This window comes from Cheilinus undulatus, linkage group 9 (genome assembly GCF_018320785.1).
Source record: "Cheilinus undulatus linkage group 9, ASM1832078v1, whole genome shotgun sequence".
Lineage (NCBI taxonomy): Eukaryota > Metazoa > Chordata > Actinopteri > Labriformes > Labridae > Cheilinus > Cheilinus undulatus.
The window spans coordinates 40,061,445-40,074,484 of record NC_054873.1 but is presented as its reverse complement, the minus strand read 5'-3'; the positions used below and the strand labels follow the sequence as shown (position 1 = coordinate 40,074,484).

General features: G+C 37.6%; 1 protein-coding gene across 3 annotated transcripts in view; it reads right to left on the bottom strand.

Annotated features, from left to right (window-relative positions):
- kiaa1549la (KIAA1549-like a) overlaps window positions 1–13,040 on the bottom strand; it is a 135,609-nt gene that overhangs the window by 32,864 nt on the left and 89,705 nt on the right. For 2 of the 3 annotated variants that reach the window (XM_041796567.1, XM_041796568.1), the window contains exon 12: window positions 2,944–2,979. The exons of the other annotated variant lie outside the window; for it this stretch is intronic. In XM_041796567.1, coding sequence (XP_041652501.1) covers window positions 2,944–2,979 — 36 coding nt within the window. The remainder of the gene's footprint in view (window positions 1–2,943; window positions 2,980–13,040) is intronic. 3 annotated transcript variants of the gene reach the window in all.

Below are 13,040 nucleotides of genomic sequence, written 5' to 3'. Positions count from 1 at the left end.
GACTTATATTTATAGAGGATTTTGGGAGGGTTTTTTATAGGAAGCCTTAAAAGAGCCACAACTGGTCACTAAAGAGCCACATGCAGCTCGAGAGCCGCGGGTTAGTTGAATACTTTGAATGGGGGCGCATTTTACTCAACACACTCACTGAAAATATCAAGCATTTTCAAGTCATCGGACTAAAGTCTGAGTCAAGTCCCAAGTCACTGATGTCAAAGTCCAAGTTGAGTTGCAAGTCTTTGATGATATTGTCAAGTCGAGTCCAAAGTCATCAAAATTGTGACTTGAGTCCAAGTCGCGTGACTCGAGTCCACACCTCTGCCACATACATATGTGACCGATGCCTGTATGATAGACGATGCCTCCCAGTGTCCAGTGCGGGAAAGTGCACTTTTTATGAATGGATAAAAAGCTGATTACTACCTATAGCCATTGGGGAAAGGATAAAGTCTGTTTCAGGAAACAGGAAGCAGCAGAAATGTTAACAGCCAAACCAGCTAAGCTTAGCTAACATGTTTAGCTAACATGTCATTCAAATGTTTGTATCTAAGTTAATTACCCCTGTTTGATATCTAATCATCCCTTCCTGTTCACTTCAACGTTGAAATATATCTGTAACAATCTTGTTGTACTCCATACTGACTGATATATCATGATGTATTTTATATCAAAGTGGTCCATCCGACCTTATTCCAAACCAAACTAGTAAATATGAGTCGTTATAGCCTGTTATATAGTTAGCAGCTTGATCAGCTAGCACACTGTCATAACGTCTCTTCAAAATCTCCTGCAAAAGTTCATTTTTTTTTCAATGTACTCGAAGCACATTCCAGAAGAAAATATTACAGAGGGGAGGAGTTTCGCAGGTGCCATTGACACCAGAGACTTCAACAGGAATTAATGGACTTTCTATTTACTAACCTCCATGACCGTAAGCGAGGTGTTAGGTAGATGTTTGAGAATTTAAATGAATAATTGTACTTCAAACAGACCCGCCTGTACTCAGACCTGATTTTGACTTTGGAGCATCAAATGAGGAAAGTTTGTTCAAAAAACAATTGTTTTGAAAAAATTATTTTCAATTTTAGTTTTGAAAGGCAAGAAGGCACAAGACTTTTAGAGTTTTGCTTTGGATTGGACACACTGCAGGTGCAAATATTATTTAACAACAATAATAATAAAAATAATAATAAATGAACACAAGAAAGGAATGAAATAAAGAATTAAATTAAAATTACATGAAAAAAAAATGCAATAAGGGGCTATTTGGAGGTTGGGGCAAAAGAGCAGATGCTTAAGCATGCTTTGCCCCACCTCCTGCATGTGCATGGTATTTGGGTTGCTGAACTAAAAGGACAACCAGACAACCATTACACATTGACTGCAAAAGATGGGTCATCCAGTGGCTTGTGGGTAATGGTTGTCATGCATTAAAATTGCATGGATTTTCCAGATGGCTGTGTCATTGGCTTCAACCTTGAAAAGTCAGACTGACTGACCTTTATCATATTTAAGTTCACTGCAGCTGTTGAATGTCTGTTCTTTTGCCACTTGCATACTATCACATATTCATCTCTCTTATTCATTTCTTCCTGACCCTCTTAAATCACCTGTCCAGTGACAGCAAGATGACTTAACAAAATGCCATTTATTTTGTGCCAACAGCTCAAATGCAGACTTTGGTTGTAGTCAGACAAGTGGTATGCCTCAAACCTTAAGTTTTAACCTTAAGTCTTTTACACATTCATTTTTAATGGTGACAGATAGAGAGAGCAGATGAGAAGAGAAAGAAAGATGTGACATAGGGTCCAACTATTTCTTTCCCTTATAGATACCATGTCTCCACATGACTGCAAGCACAAAACTGCTCTATTAATAAATTCTCCAAACTTATTTTTTCCTTGATTTTGGGTAGAAGATTCCCCTTGTTAGAATTTAGTCTGATGTAACACACCTCATCAAGCACCATGTGTGCTTGATGAGGCACATATGGTGAAAAAAAATTCTTTCTGTCGCTTTACTGATAAAATCGAGCTTTAGTGGGGTGGATAGTGGAAGAGTTGACACAAATGATAATTCCAAAGAGTGGGTATATTAGAGAACAATATTACACAACAGATTTTTACAGTAGACATACAGCATTGCACAAAAGACAGAGGTGCTTAGTAAGATAACTCTACACCAGTTTAAAAGAAAAAAAACTCTCGGGGCAGTTCGGTTTGAGGCAGTGCACAGCAAAATAGAAGAAAACAGCTTCAGTCCTTAAAAATAGCAATGACTGCATTTTACTACTGCCTAACACCTACAGTTGAACATTTGGTTTCCTTTTCCTTTTTTTGTTCTCAACAGTGAGCACAGCTACTGTATCAAAGATGTTTGTGTCTGTACAAGAAGGCCGAGGGGGGAATGACAGCCATTTTAATAATATTTAGCAGCACAGCAGACTTGCAGCATCTGAGCAAGTCAACAGAATCACTCTGTAATTCTTGGGAAAACATAGACATCTTGTGTAAATAAAAAAACTATCACCAGAATTAGCCTGTCTTGAAACATGATTGATAGCTTAGTAAGTTTGGAGCTGATCATGCACCAATACTCATATACACACATAAAAACACAGGGAGTAGATCAACAGATTAAAGTCTGTTATTCACACAAGCATAGAAACTCCTCTATGAAGTGTTTCCTCACTCCTTTTTCCCATCCTTTTTATTCTTTCCCAAAGCCAATGAGAATGGTAGAATGATTCATGTCAACACATCAGCCAAAAGCAAAATAATTATCAAAGAACAGCAACAGGCAGCCGAAACAGATAGATGCAGCCAACAAGAGAGTGGTACATAAATTAATCTACACAGTCAGTAAGAAGCAGCACACAAAGCAGCACTTACTAATGTTTTCAATTATAAATTGTCTTGATTAATCAATAATCTAAGTGGATACCTGGTGGTGGTAACTGCCCTCCCTTCGATATGAGGTCTAAACAGGGAAAGAAAGAAAGGATTAAAGCAGGGGTTCAGATAATAACACAGATCTGTACTAAGCTGAGACCAGGGTGAAAATCTGAAAAAAGGATGAAATTGCTTAAAAAAGTGAAGAAACAGCACATTGACCAGAAAATGTTTTAAAGGATGAAGCTGAACATTTAATTGACCAGGACCAATAATCAACAAGTCTGTTTTGCCTACAGACATGATAAATGTACATTAAGAGTAAAAGGGTTGGTAAAAATATATATATATACCTGTTATCTGAGTGTGGCTTGTATGAAAACATGCAGTGCATATGCATACTTGACATTAATAAACCTACATGGCTTTGTTTGTATACTTCCATGGTGTAAATGTATGAAATGTATGTAATGTATGTAAAAACACAGATGCACAGGGAAACAAACATGTACAAAGTTAATTATAACAAGTTGTTAAATTCAAACAGTGATTTATTTTTAATGCTATCATTGTCAGTGCTGGGACTAACACAGATGAGATGGGACTAACACGTTACAATGTAGCCCATAAGAGTACTAAGATTACCTTTGTTTTAACCAGAAATATGAGATGTTAGTGTTGCAATTCAAGTAATCTATTAAATTCCTTTTTTTCCTAAAAGTAATCTGTTACCAACAAAACTGCCCTATATCCCTTTAAAGTTTGTCACAATGAAAAAAGATATAAAGAAAGGAAATCCCATCTGTATTGTACGGTACTGTTTGTTGTACTCCTATCTGTTATGTTGGCATATATCTGCGTGCCAGCATTTGGTAAAGGTAAGGTGTCAGTGCACGAGTGTAGCCACCAGATTAAGATGAAAAGGATGGCATTACAATGCTGTGTTGATTTTTTAACAAAACCGAAAAGAAAAACATCCTAATGAAATGCAGTGGTTCCCACAGTGGGCCATGGGCTGTGGGCCCCCCAGGGGGCATGTTGTCATGACAGGGGGGAGCACAGCAGGGAAAAGCTAAGCAACATCAACTGATGACTTCAGCACTGTTGAGGAGACACAGTTCTTTGATGTCACCTCAGATTCAACAATGTGGTTGCAGTTCAAGTCCAAGACAATGTCTGCATTTGGGATTGGAGTGGAAAAGAAGCACCCACTGTTTGACAGAAGAACCCTTGCCACACTCCTCCCTTTTACAACATCCTACTTGTGTGAGCTGGGTTTTTCTGCTGTCCCCTCAATCAAGACAAAACCAAATCAAAGCTGGACATTGAAAATAACCTGAAAGTGGCAGTCTCACAGCTGTCCCCAAGACTGTAGCAGATGTGTAGCACCAAATAAGCCCACAGTAGTCACTGAAATGACTGCAGGACTGAAGTGTAAATCTTAAATGATGTTCACTAAGTTTTTATTTTCAGGGAAATGTTCATCTCCAGAGAATAAGATTTTTAAAACTCTGTTCAAGGAAATGGTTGTTGTTATTTCTCCAAATTTTTATGGTAGAAGTTGTGGTAAATTCTAAAAAAAAAAAAAATCATGCCTGACAGAGTGTTTGTTGTGGGTTTAGATATTTTTACATGTTGTTGTTTTTACATGTCACACTTACTGTGAGGGGAAGGGAGGGGGGCTGAAAATATTTTCATCCACTAAAGGGGAGCCCGACAGAAAAAGTTTGGGAACCACTGGTGAAATGTAAGTTCAAAAACTTCTTTAACACACAGGTGTATAATATTTTATGGCTCAATATCAGATTATGAGAATACCACTTGTGAGTGTTGTGAAACAAACATCTGTGTCATGTGCAGAACTAGGATTGGGTGATATTTGTTCTTTAGTGTCGTCATACAATCCCTAAATTCTATTACTGCGTCTATGACACATACAGTACATGCGCTCCTTCCAACCCTCTTCCCTCCCCTCTTCCTCCTTACTATGATATGAGAAATGAAAATCAGCTGTTATCATAGAGGTTCTAGGAATATGCAGTTATGATACCTATGCTGTGAAACAGATGAGAATAGGCCTTTATTGTTATTTATTTCTGTGTTTTGCTTCAACGGTGAGCTCAGCAGCTGTGGTTTCACATTAGAGGAAGTATACAAACGTTACAGACTTCTTCAGCACCTAAAGTAAACATCAAACACCTATAAAACAAAAGCTGGTTGAGATATGTTTCAACATTTTTGTGCGCATTTGCTGTTTGTCTGTCATCATTAACAGGAGTTCTGTCATCACTTTTAAAGCATCTTCACACACAGGGAGTGGTGCTGTAGATGGAAATGAACACATACTCTCAAGGCTTTCATCACAAAAGTGTGCTCATTACGCAGCACTGTCTTCATGATGATAATTAAAACAACACTGTTGCTATTTTTTGATACCCCAGGATACAGTATTACTTTAGTACCGCCAATTCCTATGCAGACCTGTGTTTAAGACGGCTTTCTGGCCCTATTAAACCACTAAGTGGTTGAATGTCCTGGTATAGGCTCCAAGTTATTCAGGTTGTGATTTTCGAGGTTTGATGCAAAATCAACTGTGGTTGGTTGAAGATCTTGTGGAGATTTCACCTCTCCTCCTTCTTCATTTCTATACTAAATGGTGGAAGTACTCGAACTATAAGCCCTTGTGGATTTATAGCATACTAATGATACTGACTGTCACGAGTTGTTGGCTGAGCTGTTTACCTAGTTTCAGCAGAAGACATTAACACTCCCAGTCCCTTGTTTGTCCTTGGGATTACATGGTCAAATGTAGGAATGGGGCTTTAGGAAAGAATTTCCATATACTTTTCCAAATGTTACATGCATTTGTGTTAGAATCAACCATAAACAATAGTGTAAGGACCAAAATGTTAATTGCAAGTAGTAAACTTTGCCCCATCTGTTGCTTTTTAACCTATTAATCCAGAAGCATACATAATTAACAGGGACTACAGGCCTTTTGGCTATAAGAAAACTAAAAGGTGAAGCCTGCAAAACTTGAATCAGATCTGTTGTATGTGGAGATATTATTGTTGCAAAAGATTTTCAAATGTGTAAAAAGATCTACAAAGGCATACATAGATTTGTAAATAAATTAACAGACTCACAAATGCCTAAGTAGTTTGTACACACATGCACAAATGCTTTGCTGACCCAAAAATGTGTGCATTTGCACAAACATGTTAACAGATCCAGCCTGACTTTTACTACTACTTTGAAAACCCTATAGGTCCACATAGCCCGGAACCCCATGCAGAGGCCTATATGTGTTGCACATGTGCGCCTGCTAAAAAATGTATCTACACATCGAAACCACACACTCTATCTGCTGGACAACCGGTCTCTAAGTAATGTCTAAAGGCATTTTATGTGTACTTTAGAGTGGGATGGATGGCTGCAGACAGTGATAAAATCTACTTGTCCGCATCCAAAAATATCAGACATGCATTTACTCATTCATGCCTTTCTTAGAGGTTGAAAGACTGCAAAAAATTCCTGAGTCCTCTGCCTGAACTCAGCAACCTTGTATTCCATCTTCCCCAGTGCTCTCTTTTTCATCTTTGCATAATTGCAGAATAATCAGCTGCTGCTCAGTGTTTCTCAGCTCCCAAGAAGTATTGCATAGCAACATGGACTATTGACCAGGCTTTTAAAGTTGCTTACCATTGCTCAACTGTGGCTAAATTCTATTTAGTTAAATACAGTATGCTTATGCAAAACTATGAGACTCATTATGAATAATTGCCTAGAAATACATCAGAACACAGGAAACAAAGTGGCAGTGTTTTCTTGGAGGTGAGACACATTTTATAAAAAAGTTTACGTTGAGTCTAGTGTGTGTCAGTTAAAAATTTGGTAAAGAAGAGGCCAATTCAAAGACAAAGACCTCAAAGACAAAGGAAATGATCATAGATTTCTGCAGATCCAAACCCGCTCTTCTGCCAGTGAACACTTGTGGCGAGGACATCGAGGCGGTGACATCCTACAAATATTTAGGTGTACACCTGGATAGTAAGTTGGACTGGTCTAAAAACATAGACTTCATCTACAAAAAGGGGCAGAGCCGCCTCTTTTGCCTGAGAAGACTCCGATCAATAGACATCTGCAATAAGATGCTGCAGATGTTTTATCAGTCTGTGGTGGCAAGTGTTCTGTTTTATGCTGCAGTCTGCTGGGGAGGCAGTGTAAAATACAAGGATGCTAGGCGTCTGAACAAATTGGTTAAAAAAGCTGGCTCCGTGGTTGGAATCAAATTGAACTCATTGGAGGATGAGGTGGAGAGACGTGCACTGAGCAAGGTGGAGGCCATTCTGAGAAACATGGATCATTCACTTCATATCTCCCTCAGTGAGCAAAGAAACAACGGTGGTGGACGGCTCCTATCCCTGTGCTGCAGTACAGAAAGATTTAGGAAATCTTTCATACATCAGCTATTAGACTTTATAATTCTACAGTAAACAGATGAGAATCCCAGATGAGTGAATTTCCTTTCGGGGATAAATAAAGTTCATGTATTGTATTGTATTGTATTGTATTGTAATTCTCTAAAAAACAACATACTTGAATTGCTGTTTGAGATGACAAAAGAACACAGACAATTATTCAAAAATATTTGCCAATGTCGTCAAAATCCCTTCTTATACCAATAATATTACTTTGTTTTCTTTTTCTGACCAAAATGTTTCATTCCTGTATTGGTTCCTCAATTAAACTGTCAAAATTTTTAGGTTATTTATTTGTGTGAACCAAGTATAGACAAACTACATTTGTGTTAAACCAGTAAAATTGCAATGGATGAAAACCCTATATTTTTGCTGATATACTTAAATTTATTTTTGGTAGTACATATCAGAGCTGAACTATATATTGTAAAGCAACTGCAACGGTAATGTGAGCATGCACAATCGTCACATCTCAGGACCTGCAACGTTAGTGACATGCCTTGAAGCATGTCATGCAGCCACTTCAGTCATTGGATGAAAACCAAAACCACAAAAAGTCTTCTTTTTTCATGATTTACCTACATTAAAATCCGAATGATATCAACATCAGTAGTCAGAAAACTGAACACTGTCCTGGGTCATGACAAGCCCGCAACAAGCATCTGGTGCGACAAGAGTCTGCAAGACAAGTCGAGATGAGTCCATGATATGAGACAGGAGATATGAGATTTGACACCGTTTTGTTTTTTTTTTTTGTTTTTTTTTTTTCATTTTGGCACAAAATACATTGGTGGAAAAAAATGTCTTAAATACAGCTAGAGGTCACAAATTCAGGTTTATTCAGAAATATTTAAATAAATCCTCTTGTACTGAATAGGCTATCAGTGCTTAGATACAGTTTATCTTGTCTAACTGACCCAAACTGTGCATTTTAACAGCTCTACAAATCAAATCTCCATGCATTTTAATAGTGTGCCACATCTCTAATTTACCACACTATTCACTCATTGCTACAATTATAATAAAAACATTCAGAGTATTTTGAAAGTACTTTAAAAACTGTTTAAAACAGACTCAAATATAAGAAGCTGGATCAGTTAAATTAAGCTATTTTTCAGCCTCTTTAAGAACATCCATATTCAAAACATTTATAAGAGATTTCAACAAGTAACACATTAACTGTAATTTATAGAAATTGATTATTTGATGTTTTGCAGTCTTTTTCTCTCATTTGATGTTAGACAGTGTTCACCATGATGCACAGATGACCATGTATATTAAAGTCCCTGTAAAGTAGGGGTGTAATGGTTCACAGAGGTCACGATTTGGTTAGGTTTTGGGGTCACGGTTTGGTACGGGTTCAGATCATCAATAAATTAAGAAAAGCGCCACAATTATAATTCTAGATGTCCCTCACTTATTATTTTTCTTTTACTAATTTTAGTGCAGCTAATACCTCATTTACATGTTCGAAACATACATTTGAATCAATCAGTCAATGCTTTGTTAAATCAAGTGTAAAAACCATCAATGATAGTTGTACCAACCTGTGATATATTAAACATAACACAAAAAAGAGGGAAAAAATGCAAAATGAAAAGCAAAACCAAAAAAACAGGCAAGAATCTCCTGTTTATTAGAACAATATATCATTATTATGATTTATGAATAGTGCTGTGACATTAGTTCTTAAAAAAAGCCAGTGCAGTGTTATTTGTGTAAAATCCTGACTCGTGTGTGCCAGAGGAGTAACCAACGACTAGCTCATGTAAAAACAGGATTGGATGTTACAACAGAGTCACAGCAGAGTGCCTAAAAACACATTTGTAGTTTTGTGTTATACTTCTACAGGTTTGTGAATAGTCTTTATAATGCATTGGCATCTGTAATGTCATCGACCCTCTCTGCTTTTGCATCCGGAGGCTTTTAAAAACAGCTTAAAGATGAGGAGAGGAAGAAAAGCGCAGCGGGTACAAATTATGATACTTTTATTGACCTCAAAATCTATTAGCCACCATGGCTGATAGATTTGGGAAATTTTACTCACAATGAACAAAAACACAGCACGTAACTGGCTGTTAACTTTTAATGAAGACAGCAGCTAATGACAGACTGTACTGAGATAAACTGCTCAGTGATTTTATATCATTGTAGTGTTATCAGGGGCGGGGTCATTCCCCATCAAGAACGGTGATGTCATGGGCTTCTATATTTGCCCTGCTCAAATAAAGCCGAGCCAGGAAAGGGACAACTTTCTACTGGTCTAAATAAAAACCTCAGAAACACATAGATCTCAGTTTTTTCATATATTTACAGACACCTTATTCTATATCTAGTGTGCTAAGACACATAGTTTGGATTTTTAATGAGTAAGTGTGTGTCTCTGCTCTGACTGCTGTCAGACAGCAAGTAGGGCACATATATTAGGTTTGCAATGCGCTCTACAGTGCACTACTAAAGTAGCCTATACAGCAGCAAGCAGTTCAATGTTTGAGAAGTGTCTGACTGATATTACATGCAGTCAACAGCTGATATATGAATGTCTGACAAACACTGTGAGATGGGAAAGAGACACATTAAAGCAGCCTTTAAATCAAAGTTACAAAGTAACAGATGAGCGAGTCTGCGAGCATACAGTTGAAACCAGACGTTTACATACACTATATAAAAAGGCACATAAACTTTTTTTCTCATCGTTTAACATTAAATCAGATTAAACTTTTCCTGTTTTTGGTCAATTAGGATTACCAAAATTATTTCTATTTGCTAAAGGCCAGAATAATGAGAGAGATCATTTTTTTATAAAATTTTTTATTATTTTCTTGAGAGTCAGAAGTTTACATACATTTCATTAGTATTTGGTAGCATTGCCTTTAAACTGTATGACTTGGGTCAAATGTTTTGGATATGCTTCCACAAGCTTCTCACAATAGTTTTCAGGAATTTTGGCCCATTCCTCCTGGCAGAACTGGTGTAACTGAGCCAAGTTTGTAGGCCACCTTGCTCACACATGCCTTTTCAGCTCTGCCCATAAATTTTCAATGGGATTGAGATCAGGGCTTTGTTATGGCCACTCCAAAACATTGACTTTGTTATCCTTAAGCCACTTTGTAACCAGTTTGGCAGTATGCTTAGGGTCATTGTCCATTTGGAAAACCCATTTGCGCCCAAGCTTTAACTTCCTGGCTGATGTCTTGAGATGTTGCTTCAGTATTTCCACATAATGTTCTTTTCTCATGATAACATTTATTTTATGAAGTTCACCAGTCCCTCCTGCAGCAAAACAACCCCACAACATGATGCTGCCACCACCATGTTTCACAGTTGGGATGGTGTTCTCAGAATTGCAAGCTTCCCCCTTTTTTCTCCAAATGTAATGATGGTCATTATGGCCAAAAAGTTCAATTTTAGTTTCGTCAGACCACAGAACATGTCTCCAGAAATTAAGGTCTTTGTCCCTGTGTGCATTTGCAAACGGTAATCTGGCTTTTTTATGTTTCTTTTGGAGTAATGGCTTCTTCCTGGGAGAATGGCCTTTCAGCCCATGTCGGTACAGGACTCGTTTGACTGTTGATAATGACACACTCTTACCAGCTTCAGCCAGCATCTTCACAAGGTCTTTTGCTTTTGTTCTTGGGTTGAGATGCACTTTTCGGACCAAAGCACGTTCATCTCTGAGACACAGAACCCGTCTCCTTCCTGAGTGGTATGATGGCTGGACATTCCCATGGTGTTTATACTTGCATATAATTGTTTAAACAGATGAACGTGGCACCTTCAGGCATCTGGAAATTGCACCCAAGGATGAACCAGACTTGTGCAAGTCCACAATTCTCTTCCTGATATCTTGGCTGATTTCTTTTGATTTTCCCATGATGTTACACAAAGAAGCAGTGTGTTTCAGGTGTGCCTTAAAATACATCCACAGGTGTGCCTCTAATTAACTCAAATGTTGTCAATAAACCTATCAGAGGCTTCCAAAGACATGACATCATTATCTGGGCTTTCCCAGATTGTTTAAAGGCATAGTAATCTTAGTGTATGTAAACTTCTGACTCTCAAGAAAATAATAAAAAATTGTCTAAAAAATGATCTCTCTCATTATTCTGGCATTTAGCAAATAGAAATAATTTTGGTAATCCTAATTGACCAAAAACAGGAGAAGTTTAATCTGATTTAATGTTAGACAGTGAGAAAAAAAAGTTTATGTGCCTTTTTATATAGTGTATGTAAACTTCTGGTTTCAACTGTAAGTGAGCTACATAATCACTGTACTCTCCACAGAGATTCCACAGGTTTTTAGTGGGAGCATTTAATCATTTCACACTGTTATGATGAATGGGAGCTGCATAGGTGGTGGATGGGGCTGGGACTTGGGAAGGCTAATGTCTGATCAGTGACCATACCTGTTTTAAAAACAAGCACACACCTGGTCTTATCATGTGCATTCAGTTGAACCTTTGCTAAGAGACGGGAGCTGCCAAGTGACACACTTTCCTCCTATTTTAACTTGAAGTTTAGAAGATTTGAAAAAACTCAAACCAAAAAAAAGAAGTCATAGTTTTTTGTAAAGACAAAAAAAACAAATCCTTCCCATAAACCAGGGCGTGAGGGGTTCAAAATGCCCCTTGTGCCTGCCCTGTTCCACTGTCTTCAATTATGGAGTCTTTTTAATCAAAATACCAACCCATGTTTAATTAATATATTTTGATCACATTGTTCTTGCTCTCAAATGTACGTCGCTTTGGAGAAAAGCGTCTGCTAAATGACATTGTAACATTGTAACATTGATCATTGTTTGCTTTAAATGGATGATTATGAAACAGCCTACTGAGGGAGAAAAGTTGAAACACACTGAGAAAATCAGTACCTGCAGGGCATGGACAGCTCCATGTTTGCAACCTGATATATCCTGTAGCATATTTAGGAGATATTTTTCTGTTATTCACTCGAAGCTTGTCTGCTATAATGAAGCTTTTCTATCAGCTGGCTGAGAGTCAACTTCCAGGTCTATGGTCTGATCACAGATGACTCTGTCTCCTTCATCTTCATGCCTTTTCATTTATAAATTTGTTAACTAGCCATGCTGTCACTGTATGCTACATGTAGCCTACATTTTATGACTATTAGTGTGTTTCCGCTCCTACTGTATTGGTTTAGTCTGATGTTTTAAACTTGCACTTACTCATCCTTGCATGAAAGATACATCCTTGCACAACGTATAGGAACAGCTTGAGTCTGACTGGTGCACAGGGTACAACTTTAAGTCAGTCATTAAGTCAGATACAGTGGCGTAGCTAGGGATTTTGGGCCCCCAGAAAGAATATTTCAGAAGGCCCCCTTTACCGGCAAGCCAAGCAATAAATGTTGGATAATTTTTACAAATATCTATGCATTTACATTTATTTCTAAACCATAACTTCCTGATATATGAGGAATATTTTTACTATGGTTATATTTAATTTACTTGCATTATTTCGCAGTGCTGGACTATACTATTTGGACATTTTTAAGGGAGGAGCAAGGGCCCCCCAGTATTTCATTTCACTCTATTTGATATAAATTTCAGGCTGCTGACCAATTCATTAAGTTGTTTTTGATTCAATAACGATACTTATTACTAAGAAAAATTAAAAAAAACCCCACACTTTTCATCGCAGGCTTCTCA